Source organism: Cololabis saira, chromosome 22 (assembly GCF_033807715.1).
Source record: "Cololabis saira isolate AMF1-May2022 chromosome 22, fColSai1.1, whole genome shotgun sequence".
NCBI lineage: Eukaryota > Metazoa > Chordata > Actinopteri > Beloniformes > Belonidae > Cololabis > Cololabis saira.
The window spans coordinates 2,443,014-2,458,939 of record NC_084608.1 but is presented as its reverse complement, the minus strand read 5'-3'; the positions used below and the strand labels follow the sequence as shown (position 1 = coordinate 2,458,939).

Below are 15,926 nucleotides of genomic sequence, written 5' to 3'. Positions count from 1 at the left end.
TTAATCCAGCTGATGGTGTTGGAGGAAAGATTGAAATTTTGTAGTTTCCCTAAGAGCACATAGTGGTTGACCGTGTCAAATGCCTTACGAAGATCCAGGAAAACAGCCCCTACAACTCCCCCCCGTCAAGACAAGATTTGATAAAATAACAACATGCTGTATCGGTGGAATGTTTCCACTGGTCAATCTGGTCAATGTTCTGATGAGATCCACAAGACCCTTGTGTTCCACCTCATCTGGACACTCCGTTCAGATAGATCTCTGACGTACCACACCAGCAAAGGCTCACACCTGGGAATCTTGCAGTTTGGACATATTATAAAGTAGAAAGGAGAAAAGTTTTTCCATTTTGTCCGCGAACATGAGGCATCAAAGGCAGAACAAAACAAATACAAACAACAAATGCAGACAAAAACAAAAAGGACAAGAGTAGACATAAATAAACCTTAAATATCAGTTTCCAAATAAAAATGTAAACAAACACAAAAATGTTTTAAAGTATTTAAAAGTTAACAAAATTAATAACTGCTTAAAAACATTGAGAAAAATGTAAACGTACACAAAATGTCAATGTAGACTAGAACAAAAGGGTAAACCAAAACTGTAAATGGAAATAATAAATGTAAACAAACAATAGTAGGTTAAAATGACACAAAGTATAAACATAGCATTAATGTAATCCTAAATGAAAACACATAAATAAAAAAGCATAATTATAAACAAACCGTAAATGTAAACATAAACAAAGCAATTGTTTAGGTTTACATTTTTTGTTTATGATTTATTATAATTATTTATTTATATTATATTATATTACAATTATTTATAATTATTTCGTTACAATTCTGTTTATATTTACATGTTATGGTTATGTTTTTATGTTTATGATCGTTCCTTTTTTTCATGTTTATACCAGTTGTTACGTTATGTTACCGTACATACAGACGGGTGCTACATGAAGAGCATTTATGCAGTATTGTACATTGAATCATGGCCTAGAATAAGTGAGGAGTAAGTGATGGTAGGGAGGCGACGGCAGCGTGTGAGTGTCTGATAGCCTGAGGCAGGAAAGACTTCTGTGCTGCTCTGATGGGCATGCTGGGGGCATGAGTCTATTATTGAAAGTGCTCCTTTGTTAGAGCAGCACTTCGCGGGATGGGTTGGAGACATGGACCAGGATGTGGTGTAACCTGAGAGAAGATCCTTCTCCCTATCACCACCATGACAGTCAACAACATCAACATCAGCGGCCTGATGGAGCAGGTTGTTGAGTCTGTCGGTGTCCGCAGCCCCCGGCCTGCTGGGCCAGCACACAACAGCAAACATGATAGGACTGGCAACATCCTCAGAATTGTGGCTGATGCTGAAGGACTCAAAGCAGAGGCCCTCTGGCCCTTCTTGTAGACAGCTTCAGTGTTTCCAGTCCAGGTTATTGAGGTATATTTATATTTTATTTAAAAACTTAAACAAGCAAAAAACATGACCAAAATGGTGAAGACGAACAAAAAATAACACTTCCATCATTATCTTTTCTTTTCTTTTCTTTTTTTTTAGGGTGCCTGCAATCTGAACCTTACACCCTATCCAGCTGATTACATGGGTCAGAACATTCACATGGACCACAAGTAAAGCTGGCCATGTTTGGGGTTACATGGATTGTGAAAGAGGAGCTGCTCTACCTCACGACCACAACTTGCTTTAAATACTCCATCCATCCATCCATCCATCCATCCATCAATCCATGCATCCATCCATCCATCCATCCATCCATCCATCCACCCATCCATTTTCCACCTCTTATTCTGAACCGGGTCGCGGGGACAGCAGTCTCAGCAGAGATGCCCAGACTTTCTTCACCACAGACACTTCCTCCAGCTCTTCCTCCAGCTCTTCCTCCAGCTCTCCCTCCATCTCCTCCTCCAGCTCTTCCTCCAGCTCTTCCTCCAGCTCTCCCTCCATCTCCTCCTCCAGCTCTTCCTCCAGCTCTTCCTCCAGCTCTCCCTCCATCACCTCCTCCAGCTCTCCCTCCATCACCTCCTCCAGTTCTTCCTCCAGTTCTTCCTCCAGCTCTTCCTCCAGCTCTTCCTCCAGCTCTTCCTCCAGCTCTCCCTCCATCTCCTCCTCCATCTCCTCCTCCAGCTCTTCCTCCAGCTCTTCCTCCAGCTCTCCCTTCATCTCTTCCTCCAGCTCTCCCTCCATCTCCTCCTCCAGCTCTTCCTCCAGCTCTTCCTCAATCTCTTCCTCCAGCTCTTCCTCCATCTCTTCCTCCAGCTCTTCCTCCATCTCGTCCTCCAGCTCTTCCTCCAGCTCTTCCTCCAGCTCTTCCTCCATCTCTTCCTCCAGCTCTCCCTCCATCTCCTCCTCCATCTCTTCCTCCAGCTCTCCCTCCATCTCCTCCTCCAGCTCTTCCTCCATCGCGTCCTCCAGCTCTTCCTCCAGCTCTTCCTCCAGCTCTTCCTCCAGCTCTTCCTCCAGCTCTTCCTCCAGCTCTTCCGAGGGGAGTCAGAGGCGTTCCCAGGCCAGCCGAGAGAGCGTGTCCTGGGTCTTCCCCGGGGTCTCCTCCCGGAGGGACATGCCTGGAACACCTCCCTCGGGAGGAGGGACATGCCTGGAACACCTCCCTCGGGAGGAGGGACATGCCTGGAACTCCTCCCTGGGGAGGAGGGACATGCCTGGAACATCTCCCTAGGGAGGAGGGACATGCCTGGAACTCCTCCCTAGGGAGGAGGGACATGCCTGGAACACCTCCCTCGGGAGGAGGGACATGCCTGGAACACCTCCCTAGGGAGGAGGGACATGCCTGGAACATCTCCCTAGGGAGGAGGGACATGCCTGGAACTCCTCCCTAGGGAGGAGGGACATGCCTGGAACACCTCCCTAGGGAGGAGGGACATGCCTGGAACACCTCCCTAGGGAGGCGTCCAGGAGGATCCGGTACAGATGTCCAAGCCACCTCAGCTGACTCCTCTCAATGTGAAGGAGCAGCGGCTCGACTCCGAGCCGCCATAAATACTGTATAAAAACACCTGTGAGGGACTGGCGACCTGTCCAGGGTGAACCTGCCTCTCGCCTGAAAATGAGCTGGGATAGGCTCCAACAGACCCCCGTGACCCTGCAAAGGAGAAAGCGGGTATAGATAATGGATGGATGGATATAAAAACACATCAGCTCAATTTGAACATACACTATGGCAGTAACATTTTATTGTTACACAAGCATACCCACATGTGATTGGTTGTCGTAGACGACGATGTTGTTGGTAGGGGAAAGTAAAACTGAATGTACGGACGTCTCTGGCATGCGCACAATAAAATGGATTCAAAATGGTGCGTGATTACTGCCCTGCGTATACTTACTCATACAAACAACACAGCAGAAACCTAGCTGGATGCTCGGTTGCTGGGAGGAGCTCAGGGTGGCGCTTTGACTGACAGCTGGGGTGGTGACCGCTCTGGGTGCTGCTGGGACCTCTGGTAAGTTCTGGTGCCAGCACAAGCGTGTCCTCCTGTCCAGCTGTTTTAAGACGAACAAATATTTGCTGGTTGGGGTCCAGCGGTTTTGGAAGTGGTGGCTGTCACTCGGAGGCAAAGTGGTAGGAGAGCATTTCTTTACCACGGGAAGCTACAACGAGTCACCGTTCATCCAGAGGTACTCGGTTGTTGCAGGGATATTTGCCTCTAACAACCCAGATATACTTGCAGTTTGAGCCTGCATTCGCGTCCATCTGCGTGCACCACCAACTGAAACGTCGCTCACGTAGTACACGTCGTACTGGCGATAACTGATTGGGGGCAGTAAGCAGAGCAACAGTTGGAAAAGTGATTAAATATTTAGTAGCAGCGGTAGTAGCAGTAGCAGATTAGAACAAGGAACAAGTTTACATGACAACATTGGATGATGTAGGAGATTATAACATTGCTTTGGTTGGCAAAGGAAACGGTGCCAGCTGGTATCAGACCGGGACCAGCTGGTATCAGACCGGGACCAGCTGGTATCAGACCGGGACCGGCTGGTATCAGACCGGGACCAGCTGGTATCAGGACCAGCTGGTATCGGGACCAGCTGGTATCAGACCGGGACCAGCTGGTACCAGACCGGGACCGGCTGGTATCAGACCAGGACCAGCTGGTATCAGACCGGGACCAGCTGGTATCAGACCGGGACCAGCTGGTATCAGACCAGGACCAGCTGGTACCGGGACCAGCTGGTATCAGACCGGGACCAGCTGGTATCAGACCGGGACCAGCCGGTATCAGACCGGGACCAGCCGGTATCAGACCGGGACCAGCCGGTGTCAGACCGGGACCAGCCGGTATCTGACCGGGACCAGCTGGTATCAGACCGGGACCAGCTGGTAAGTTTAGCATTATAGAGTCCTGGTTATTGTTATTTAAAAGTAATCTGTTGCCTGATAATACCACTGAGTCCGAACTGTAATGTGTTACACAACTCCCATTACTAATATCCAGTGCAGCTCTGTGAGTTAGTTCAGTCACTGTGACGTCTGTCATGGTCGCTTAAAGCGGTGTGCAGTTTTGTGTGTCAGGGACTCGGCAACCATCCAGCACATCTCAGGATGGAGGTTGCTCTCCTCGCCAGTGACTTTCCTGCACTGGGCATCAGTGTCATGACTTGGCAGCACTCTGTTGTTCTTGATATAGAGCCTGTTACAGCGGTATTGTGGAGGCACCTCCGCTGTGCACGGCGAATGCACGGACCTGGTGGAGAGTCACAACATACTTCTGGGGAACCGCCACATTATTTTTGTCCCTTTGCATTTTGCACAAAAGAAGTGGTGCATCTGTGGAGCTGAAACCACAGAAACACAGCCAATGGTTGTGTCCATTTCTAGGATGGTGTGGAGTTGAGTTGTCGTCTGTTAAACCATAAAGAACACCCTCCTGCTGCACTAAAACCGCATTTTTCCTTGAACAAATGTTTTTTTCGATACGGTACGATACACCATATTGAGGTCACGATAACGATACGATACGATATTATAGCAGTATTTTTTTAACAACCTTGAATGAGGAACATGTGACTGGAAAAAATTGTCTTTTATTTGAAAGACACAAAATACAAAACAAAATACAAAACGTTTGCCCTATTGTTACAGTTTGTAATGCTTTATAACTGTTTAAGTTTTAAAGAGAAAGCAGGGACAACCATTTTCCACAAACTGAACTAAAAGTATATGTCAGGCATTATGCATCTTCAGTTTCATACAAGTAGAAATATTTAGCCACAAACTGAATAGTTTCTCTCATGTATGACTTGACTTTTTTCTTTTCCAGAAATTTAACAACTAAAATTAAATAAATAAATAAAAGTAAATAAATAAACTATTAAAAGTCCCAAACTCCAAATGCAACATGGCTGTTATTGATCTTGTTCCAGAGCTCAGAGCTTCACATGCTCCAGCCTGAGGCTGTAAAGTGAACCCCGTTATCGTTTCATCCTCCCACCGTCAGGGACGACACAATCTTTACATCATAAAAAAGATTGATTCATGCTCACCTTGTATGTAAAAGTTCGGAGCTCAAAACCTCCCAAGAGTCCCGTGATCGGGACCGCAAAACGGTACTAGTTTCTGCTGAGCGTAGTCAGATTTTGGTCCGCGTGTCGAGGTTGTCCCGTGATCCCGCTGCACCAATAGGATGTTACTAGTAAACACAATATATTAATATTAATAACCCATTGTGATACAGTTTGTCACCTCCACGACACGTATCGTGTCGTTTTTGTATCTCCAAATTTCGTGACACGATATATTGTTACACCCCTAGTGTTAACCAAGTCTTTCTCTGAACAACAGTCTCTGCTGAGTAGGTGCTAGTATAAAAGTGCCAATAGTCTCTCCAGCGTGTCCTGGGTCTTCCCCGGGGTCTCCTCCTGGTGGGACATGCCTGAAACACCTCCCTAGGGAGGAGGGACATGCCTGGAACACCTCCCTAGGGAGGAGGGACATGCCTGGAACACCTCCCTAGGGAGGAGGGACATGCCTGGAACTCCTCCCTAGGGAGGAGGGACGTGCCTGGAACACCTCCCTAGGGAGGAGGGACATGCCTGGAACACCTCCCTAGGGAGGAGGGACATGCCTGGAACTCCTCCCTAGGGAGGAGGGACATGCCTGGTGTGATGTATGGGAGCTGCATTTACTATGCCAACCCACAGGTGGGCGCTGTGCCCTCTGGCGGTGCCAAGCCTATAAATTTGTACACCGTGAATGAGTGAATCAGTAAACAAATGACGTGTACTGATATAGTCGTCTGTTCGTGGTTATTCCTCGGTTGGTGATCTAAAGGCGAACCCCACTGACATAATATTGGCGACGAGGATAACTTTAGATTGCCAGAGTTTCGCCGCGGTATTGAGTGCGAGTGGAGGGGGAAGAGGTCCGGTCGGAAAAGTTTGGACAGGTGCAGCTCGCCAAGCGGACGGATTGGTAACGCTGGCTAATCGCACGCCATGGCTGGATTTATTGGATACATTAACCCGTTCGACGAGTCGTTGGAGCAGTGGACAACTTACGTGGAAAGGTTTGAACATTTTGTTATGCCAAATGGAATTGCTGACGAAAAGAAGCTTGCCGTTTTCTTGAGTGTAATTGGTGCGTCAACATATGGACCTTTGCGTAGCCTGGTGGCTCCGGATAAACCAGGGGTTAAGACATATGCTCAATTAACAGAAGTTTGGAGAAACCACTTTTCTCCGAAACCAATTGTGATCGCGGAAAGATTTCGCTTTCATAAACGTAACCAGCAAGAGGGAGAATCCGTGACGCAATACATAGCGGTGATTAAAAGGCTTTCTGAACACTGCGAGTTTGGCACCCACTTGCAGGACGCATTGAGGGACAGGCTCGTTTGTGGACTGAACATTGAAGCCATTCAGAAAAGATTGCTGACGGAGGACAAGCTGACTTTTGCCAAAGCAGTGGAACTTGCTGTGTCAATGGAGACAGTTGCCCGCGAGACGCATCAGCTGAGTCATGCGCTGAAAGTGAATGCCCTCTCACTGAACGAGAAGCGGCGCGTTAAATGTTTGCGTTGTGGGAAAACGAACCACAACGAAAGTGACTGTTTTTACAAGCTGCAAAAATGTCACGGATGTGGGAAGAGGGGACACATCTCGAAAATGTGCAGGAACAAAGAGACTGTGAGTAATGACAAACCAGTGAAATACAAGTTTAAAAAGAAAAACAGAGTGCACCAATTGGATGTAAAAGACACTAGTAGTGATGGTAGCACCACCAACACTGAGTTAAGCTTGCATATGGTGTCTCAGCAAGGCAATTTGTCACACATATGTGTAAATCCGAAGATTGAAAGCAAAATTATTGAAATTGAATTAGACACTGGCGCTGCTGTTTCCCTGATTTCAAAAGAACTGTATGATGCTCACTTTAGTGTTGTAGTGTTTTGTAGTGTTTAGTTGCGCCCAACTCAGGTAATGCTGAAAACATACACTGGCGAAGTGATTCCAGCAGAGGGAGTTTTCATTGTCATCGTGAAGAACAAGCAGAGGGCCAAGTTGCCACTGTATGTAGTGCAGGGAAGTTCACCCCCACACTTTGGTCGTGAGTGGCTACGAAAAATTCGAATTGACTGGCGAGAGATAAAGACAGTCCGTGAAGAGACGCTAGAGGGTGTGCTACAAAGACATGCCGAGGTTTTTAAGAAGGAGTTGGGCACCCTGAAAGGCATGGAAGTAGCCATAGCGCTGAAGCCGGATTATGTCCCACGTTTCTGCCAAGCGAGAGTTGTTCCCTATGCGCTTAGACCAAAAGTGGAGGTTGAAATTGAACGACTGTGTGACCAGGGAATCATATCCCCTGTCAAATTCAGTGAATGGGCAACACCCATTGTGCCTGTTGTGAAAAAGAATGGAGATGTAAGGATATGTGGGGATTTTAAAGTCACAATTAATCCTGCCCTGTGCGTGGAGAAATATCCCATTCCACGCATTGAAGATTTATTCGCTTCACTTTCAGGAGGGCAGCAGTTTAGTAAACTGGATTTGTCTCACGCCTACTTGCAGATGGTGATCGAGAAAAATTCCAGGAAATGCCTCACAATAACCACATCCAAGGGTCTGTTCATTTACAACAGGTTGCCATTTGGAGTTACCTCAGCACCAGCCATATTCCAACGTGCCATGGACCAAGTCCTACAGGGTCTGCCGAACGTCCACTGTTATCTGGACGACATATTGGCCAGTGGACAGGATCGTGCGCAGCATCTGAAGAACCTGGATTAGTAAGGTCATTTTATGGGATATTTGGCAAATCTGGGAACTAAATCGTTACCAAGAAATCTCTTCACCAATGTGTTTCTAAAGGTGTTTAATAACATGTCCTAAAAAGTTGAAATTCAACTCCTGGGGGAAACCTCGTAAAAAACTGCACAAAGTCGGGGTACCAATAACCGATTTTCGAAAATTTGAAAATGCTTAATTTGGCCTTAATTAGCTTATGAGGGGTCAAACTAGGGGTTTTTCAATGTTCTGAGTTCATTGCAAGTATTTATTTTTCACCAAGACAACTCCCTGGTGGAAAAACGGCCACACCCACTTTTCCAGGTCATCGTTCATCCCGGCAATGCCCCCCACTCACACATAGCATATGTAAAAAAAGATAATAGTTTATTCTTTATTGTTTGACATGATGAATAGGCCAAGTCAGTGTTTAATGATGGCTGGGATACACTGAGTCTTATTCAGAGACACAAAACTACAAATACTGCTACCTTAATGACAGGAACCCTGTCATTATTAATGGCAACCCAGATACATCTGGCACTCTTGATACCATTGTGGAAGAATTTGATGATCAGATCGATGATGAGGTTGCAGTAGATTGCATTTGAGGATATATCAATATAATTTTTAAACATTGTCTCTATTCATGGAAACACTCCCTTTCATTCCATGGGTTGGATCAAAGTAACCTCTCCGTCACCATCTTTGCCAGATCCGCGGACAACAGCCCCTGTCCACAGGGTAAAATTGAAGGCCCTTGCCGAAGCTAAGCTCCTGAAGCAAGCTGAAGTGAATATTCTTCCATTCATGAACATGAAACAGAAGGGAATAAACTCCATCACGTTTCTTCCCATTGCTGAACTCTCCTCCTCTTTGATACATAGCCAGCCATTCCTCACACCGGGTGAAGTACTCTGGGCAGCAGGGTGGGTGATCAAAGCTCAGGATTCTGACTTCCCACACACCAACTGGAATGGCTGGATGAAGAGTATCCATTCAGATAATGTCAAGCAGAGCATGCAGATTGATTTCCTCCCAGTCATCGATGGTGACCCTAATGACCACAACACCATCTTCACCACTCTCAAAGAGTGCATCTGGCTCTCTGCAGGCAAGGTCACTGTAGTGATGTTCGATCTTCCGATTTGGCTGAAGGCTGTGGATATTATTAAGCAGGCCAATCTACCCATCATTCCGAGGTAGGGCAGGTTTCATCTGCTGAAGTCCTACCTTGGATCCATTGGTAACGTCATGGAGGATTCTGGACTACTAGAGCTGACCCGCCTGATTTATCCGGGGAGTACGACAGCCAGCCACATCCTGGATGGAGGGTGTTTTGACAAGACAATCCGTGCTCACCTCCTCATTAATGCAGCCATGTATCAGCACATCATGAAACATGCCTTCACTGAGGAGGAGCTTGTTGGAATGAGGACCTTCATGGAGATGGTTGCTGATGGGAAGATGGGAGCCAGTCACACAGATCCAGTGGTGGTATTGTTTGAGCAGAGATTTGAAGAAACCTTCAGAAGACTCGCCGAAGGAGGACGGACACCTGCACTATGGGTGCAGTACCACCACATGGTAAATGTTATTAAGATGTTCATCCGAACTGAGCGGCTTGCAGCCCACGATGGGCACCTGTCCTGCATTGCTACCTGAATGCTGGACATCTTTGCAGGTGCAGGCCATCATCAGTAAAAAAAAACAAACAAAAAAAAAAACCTTTATTGTCCCCATAGGGAGATTCGGTTTGTCAGCCAGCAACAGAACAGTTAAGAAGAGTTAAAATAAGTTAAAACGAAAGTTAAGTTAAGTTAAAAAGCAGAGTAGATTAGTTGTTAAATAAAAAACAGTTAAAAAAGAATAAAAGTCCAGTACATGTGCAAGAGCAAGTAGTGTGCAAAAAGTGCAAGTGTGCAAAAACACAAGTCCTCAGATCCCCTGTCTGCCGTGGTCCGTTGGCAACGCCTGGCTGTGGAGCCTAATGGCCACAGGCACAAATGACTGGCCAAAACGCTTGGTGCTCTGGCGGGGGGGGGGGGGGGGCAAGGCTGTGGCTGAAGGTTCTCCTCATCCTCATCAGTTCACCATTTAGGGGGTGGGTGGGATTGTCCATGATGGCTGCAGCTTCCTCCTTGTCCTTTGTTCTGCCACCACCTCCAGACTGTCCAGCCTGCTCCCACTACAGAGCCAGCCTTCTTCACCAGCTTATTGATCTTGGCTGCCCCTGCCGCGCTGACGCTGCCCCCCCAACATGCCACCGCAAAAAAGAGGGCACTGGCAACGATGGTCTGATAAAATAGAAGTAGTAGCTACAGACATTAAAAGACCGTAGCCTCCTTAAGAAGAATAGCCGGCTCTGCCCCTTCTTGTAGAGACTCAGTGTTATCAGTCCAGTCCAGTTTATTGTTCATTTGTACTCCCAGATATTTATAGGTGTCCACCCTCTCCACCTCCACCCCCCGGATGGAAATGGAGGTGGGAATCCTCTTACTCCTCCCAAAATCCACCACCATCTCCTTTGTCTTGGTGGTGTTAAGCTGGGGATGGTCGGTGTCACACTGTCCCACAAAGTTCTCCACCAGGTCCCTGTACTCCTCTTCCCGGAGTCGTCGGAGAACTTTTCTAGGTGGCATTTGTTTGAGTTGACCTGAAAAACTGATGTGTAGAGGGTGAATAGAAATGGTGCCAACACCGTTCCCTGGGAGTATGCCAAAGGTGCACGGCTGTACTGTCAACTGATGAAGGAACTGGAAACTGGATGCAGTGATTGAGGCTGGTACTGCGATCTTCCACTACATCTACCATGGACCAGGTACTACTCTGGGTGAAGTTCGATACAACTTCGATACGATCTTCTCACGTAAGGCAGCGGCTGGGCTGATCAAACCGGAGACTCTACCTCCAACAGAGGGTGCAGCAGCACAGCATTCGCTCCATGAATGAATCCATGAATGAATTACCTACAGACTGCAGACTACGGACTGGCTCCTTCTACAGAGCATGTCTCTGGACCCCAGTGACTATGGATGGACAACAGGTGTTCATGGTTATGAGCCAGTTCCAACTCTAGACCACATGGCTCCTGAAGAGCTACTCCAGTTCACAAGCTGCAATTGCCATGGAGATTGCAGCAACCGGCGATGCAGCTGCAAGAAGAATAGCGTCAAGTGCATCTCAGCTTGTGGAGTCTGTCAAGACATTACCTGCAAGAATGCTATTCATGATGATGGCATTGATGAGGAATACTCAGACATTGACTCATAAAGCTTTCCACAAGGGGGATCACTGTTTGCTCTGACTAAAGTGAAACGAATTGTAATAAATGCAATCTTATGTAAATGCAAAAAAAGGCAGTGTGGCAGTTTTTCCACTAAGGAATGGTTGTAGTGAAAAACAAATGCTGTAAATGAACTCAGAATCATAAAAAAAACCCTAGTTTGACCCCTCATAAGCTAATTAAGGCCAAATTCTCAGGGGGGTCGTTCACACTGGGAGGTGTGCCTGCTCCGCCCATGGGGGTGTCGTCATGGGGATCCCTCAGGCCTGGGTAGCTGGGGGAGGGCTCCACCTTCTGTGTGGGGTCTGCCCCGGTCTGTCCGGGTTGGGGGGGTCTCTGTGGCGATGCTTCTGGTGGTCGTGGTCGGTGGAGCTTCTCAGTGTGGACGGCCACCCATAGGTAGTGTTTTCCTCACCTGGATCGTTAGTGCTAAGCCATGTCACCAGTCCACTTATTGTGTGTGTGTGTGTGGGTGTGGGCGTGTGAGTGTGTGCACATGTATATGAGTGTGAGTGAGTGTGTGTGTACGCGTGGGGGGTGGGGTCGTATGGAATGTTTTAAATTGTGTTTTTTATTGTTATTTTATTCTGCATGTAAAGCACCATGTGTTGCATTTTATATTGTATGATATGGCGCTATACAAATAAATAAAGTTTAAAGTTTAAGTTTAAATTAAACATTTTCAAATTTTCGAAAATCGGTTATTGGTACCCCGACTTTGTGCAGTTTTTTACGAGGTTTCCCCTAGGAGTTGAATTTCAACTTTTTAGGACATGTTATTAGACACCTTTAGAAACACATTGGTGAAGAGATTTCTTGGTAACGATTTAGTTCCCAGATTTTCAGACGCTTCCCTTACTAGATGCTGTCCTTGGGCGCTTGGAAGAATTCGGCTTACGAGTGCAGAAGGAAAAATGCAAATTTTTCAAGGATTCACTGGAATATCTGGGTCACGTCATCGATGCTCAGGGTCTACACAAGGCACCTGAGAAAGTCAGAGCAATCGTGGAGGCTCCTGCACCAACAGACGTGAGTCAGTTACGTTCTTTCTTGGGGTTAATCAATTATTACAGCAGATTTATCCCCAACCTGTCATCTATCCTAAGCCCATTGAATGCTCTGCTGTGCAAGGGGAAGCAATGGAAATGGACATCTGAATGTGTAGCATCTTTTAAAGAGGCAAAAGAGCAGCTACTTTCTCAAAGTGTGTTAACCCATTATGACCCACAACTTCCCATTCGGCTGGCGTGTGACGCACCACCTTATGGCGTTGGCAGCGTCATCTCACACATCCTCCCGAATGGACAAGAGAGGCCTATAGCTTTTGCATCAAGGACTCTGAATAAGGCAGAAAGAAATTATGCCCAAATTGAGCGTGAAGCTCTTGGCATTATATTTGGAGTTTGTAAATTCCATCACTATCTCTATGGTAGACAGTTTACACTCCTTACAGACCATCGCCCGTTGACCACAATTCTGAGCCCGTGCAAAGCAACACCATCCATGGCTGCTGCTAGAATGCAGCGGTGGGCTCTCTTGTTATCAGCCCATAACTACACCATACAATACAGAGAGGCTGCTCGTCATTGCAATGCTGATGGGCTTTCACGTCTTCCTTTACCAACATCACCAAGAGAGAGAAAGAGTGCTGTGGACAGTTTTCACATTAAACACCTGGAAGCCTTACCTGTGTTGGACTACCGTCCATATGATTATGAATTCATGACATATGTGAGTGGGTGAACATTTCTCTTGGACCAGCAAAGGGCCGAAGCCAACCTAAAGTTTCATGATCCCTGCCTCATGGTGAGTTTACGACACCTCCAGCGTGGTCTGGAGAACAACGGAAAAACCCCATGGACACCAGGATTTGCATATGTGACCCTCTTGGTGATAAGGCACCACACTTTGATTGGACAAGGAATTCAAGCTGCAGGAAGGAGTCAACTTCCTGTGCGCAGCTATAAAAGAGAAGGCCCCCCTCTCTCCGGGTCTTCTCCCCTTTTCTGCTTCTTCCTTCTCACCCACAGGTCTCTGCTGTAGCACCAGGGAGCCAGCCAAGGGCCGGCTTTCTCCTTCGTGAACGAAGGAGTGTCCGTTTTGCAGCGCTGCACGAGCGACCCACGCAGTTCCGAGCCCAGAAAGCCGAACTAGGGACCCTGCATTGCCTCGACGTGAACGCAACGCTGATCCGAAGTTGAAGGAAGCCAAGTGCTGTGCCCAGCTGCTATCCCATCATCCAGCCGCTATCCCCTCAGCCGCAGCAAGGACACAGGAGGGAGTGATAGCCGCTTTATCAGGATCGCCTGCTGAGCGTAAACACCCAGCTGTTCCCCGAGGAACGCTGACTGACCACCCTTTTTTTTCTTCAAATGCAAAGATTCACGTAAGAGGCTGTTTTTGGTGTCTGGGCAGAGAAAACTTAGTAATACACTTTAAAAGTTAGTTTACGCTGTGAGCTGGACTGCTGATCCCGTCATAGTGGTGTTTATGGTGGTTGATATCCAACACACACACACACACACACACACACACACACACACACACACACACACACACACACACACACACACACACACACACACACACACACACACACACACACACACACACACACACACTAGTCACACCCCACACGGATGACCAGAACTTTTGCATTGTATAATTTCTGTCCCTGTTTACGTAGTGTGCCATCAGGACTTATTTGGGGTGTTACGTTACCATCTTTTGACACCTATATGTAAATAAATTCTGATTGATTTTTAATGAGTGGTTTTTGTTATTTCATGCATTTTGGTCACAATTGATTTGTTTGACAGAGCTCAGAGGATTTTATTTATCATATTGGTCATTCAATTTGATAAATAGTCGACTTTATTAATTATTAATAATTCTTGAATACAATTATTAATAACTCTTCGATAACTGGACAGCCAAGCTACCTGAGTTGCACAACACCTGTGAACAGCCAAGAAATCTGCAGAGAGAGCAGGGGTGACCCTGTCCTTGCCCAAGTCCTGGACATGGTCTCCACAGGTCGATTTCCAAGGGTCCAGGATGCAGCCAGCACATTGTCACCATTCATCAGCCGGAAGGGTGAGTTGACACTCCAGCAAGGTTGCCTTATGTGGGGTGTGCGTGTTATCATTCCCTCAAAACTGAGATCACGAGTGCTGTCTGAACTGCATACTGGACATGCAGGTGTTGTCAAAATGAAAGCTGTCGCCCGCAGTTACATGTGGTGGCCCGGAATTGATGCTCAAATAGAACAAGTCTCAAAAACCTGCCAATCCTGTCAACTTACACAGAAAGCACCGGGACCAGCACCGCTTCATCCATGGACCTGGCCGGGATCCCCATGGCAGAGAATCCATGTTGACTTTGCCGGACCGTTTCAGGGCCAAATGTTCATGGTAGTTGTAGACGCCCATTCTAAATGGCCTGAAGTGCATCTCATGACTTCCACGACAACAACCAAGACCATCCAGGTGCTCCGAGGGCTATTCAGTCGCTATGGGCTCCCTGAGGTGCTGGTGAGTGACAATGGCCCCCAGTTTACCTCACATGAGTTTGACAGCTTCATGAAAGGTAACGGAGTAAAGCACATTTAAGCAGTGACTGAAACGCTCCACTGGAACCACGTCGATACAACACAGATTGGATGCCTTCCTACTCATGTACCGCAACACTCCCCACTCCACAACGAGGGAGACCCCCGCCATGCTCTTCATGCATCGCAAGCTGCGATCTCGACTCGACCTGCTGAAGCCCAGTGTGACATCAGTGGTAGAAAAAGCACAGGAGGCCCAGTGTGCTTATCGAGACATGCATGCAAAAGCCAGAACGTTCAAGGTTGGAGACCCAGTCCTCATTCGGGATTACGGGAGAGGAGAGAACAAGTGGACACCAGGAGTCATCAAAGCTGAGACTGGTCCTGTATCCTACACCGTCGACATCGGCGCATCGCAAAGCTGGAGTAGACACGCGGACCAGATGCTGGCCAGGTATGCTGAATTGGATACTCCAACAGACGACGACGGAGCTGCATCGTCATCCATCTCAGCAGACCTGCCTGTGCTGAACAGCACCGTTCCAGAACCAGCTGCTCCGGTTCCTGTGAGTGACCCCGCCCCACCACCCCAGGTAACCCCAGAGGGAAACACCACATCACTTCCAGAGACTGGTAAGAGATATCCTTCTCGTACTGTTAAGGCACCTGATCGTTATGTCCCATGAACTTTGGTTAAGATGCCTTCAGAGACAATATTTTGGACACTTGGACACTTTTAAATAAGAGACTTTTATGTGGTAGGTTAGAGAGTCATGTCTCACCAAAAGGGCAGAATAATCCCTTGACTGACTCAGGGGTTTGGGACCGTCGACT

The 15,926-nt window shown here is 47.3% G+C and overlaps 1 protein-coding gene across 1 annotated transcript; it reads left to right on the top strand.

The window, feature by feature from the left end:
• Window positions 1-7,452: 7,452 nt before the first annotated feature.
• Window positions 7,453-15,153, top strand: LOC133423726 (uncharacterized protein K02A2.6-like). The gene is made up of 3 exons (XM_061714040.1): window positions 7,453-8,230; window positions 12,381-12,597; window positions 14,481-15,153. The coding sequence occupies exons 1-3, from the start codon at window positions 7,453-7,455 to the stop codon at window positions 15,151-15,153; spliced, it is 1,668 nt and encodes a 555-aa protein (XP_061570024.1).
• Window positions 15,154-15,926: the final 773 nt, after the last annotated feature.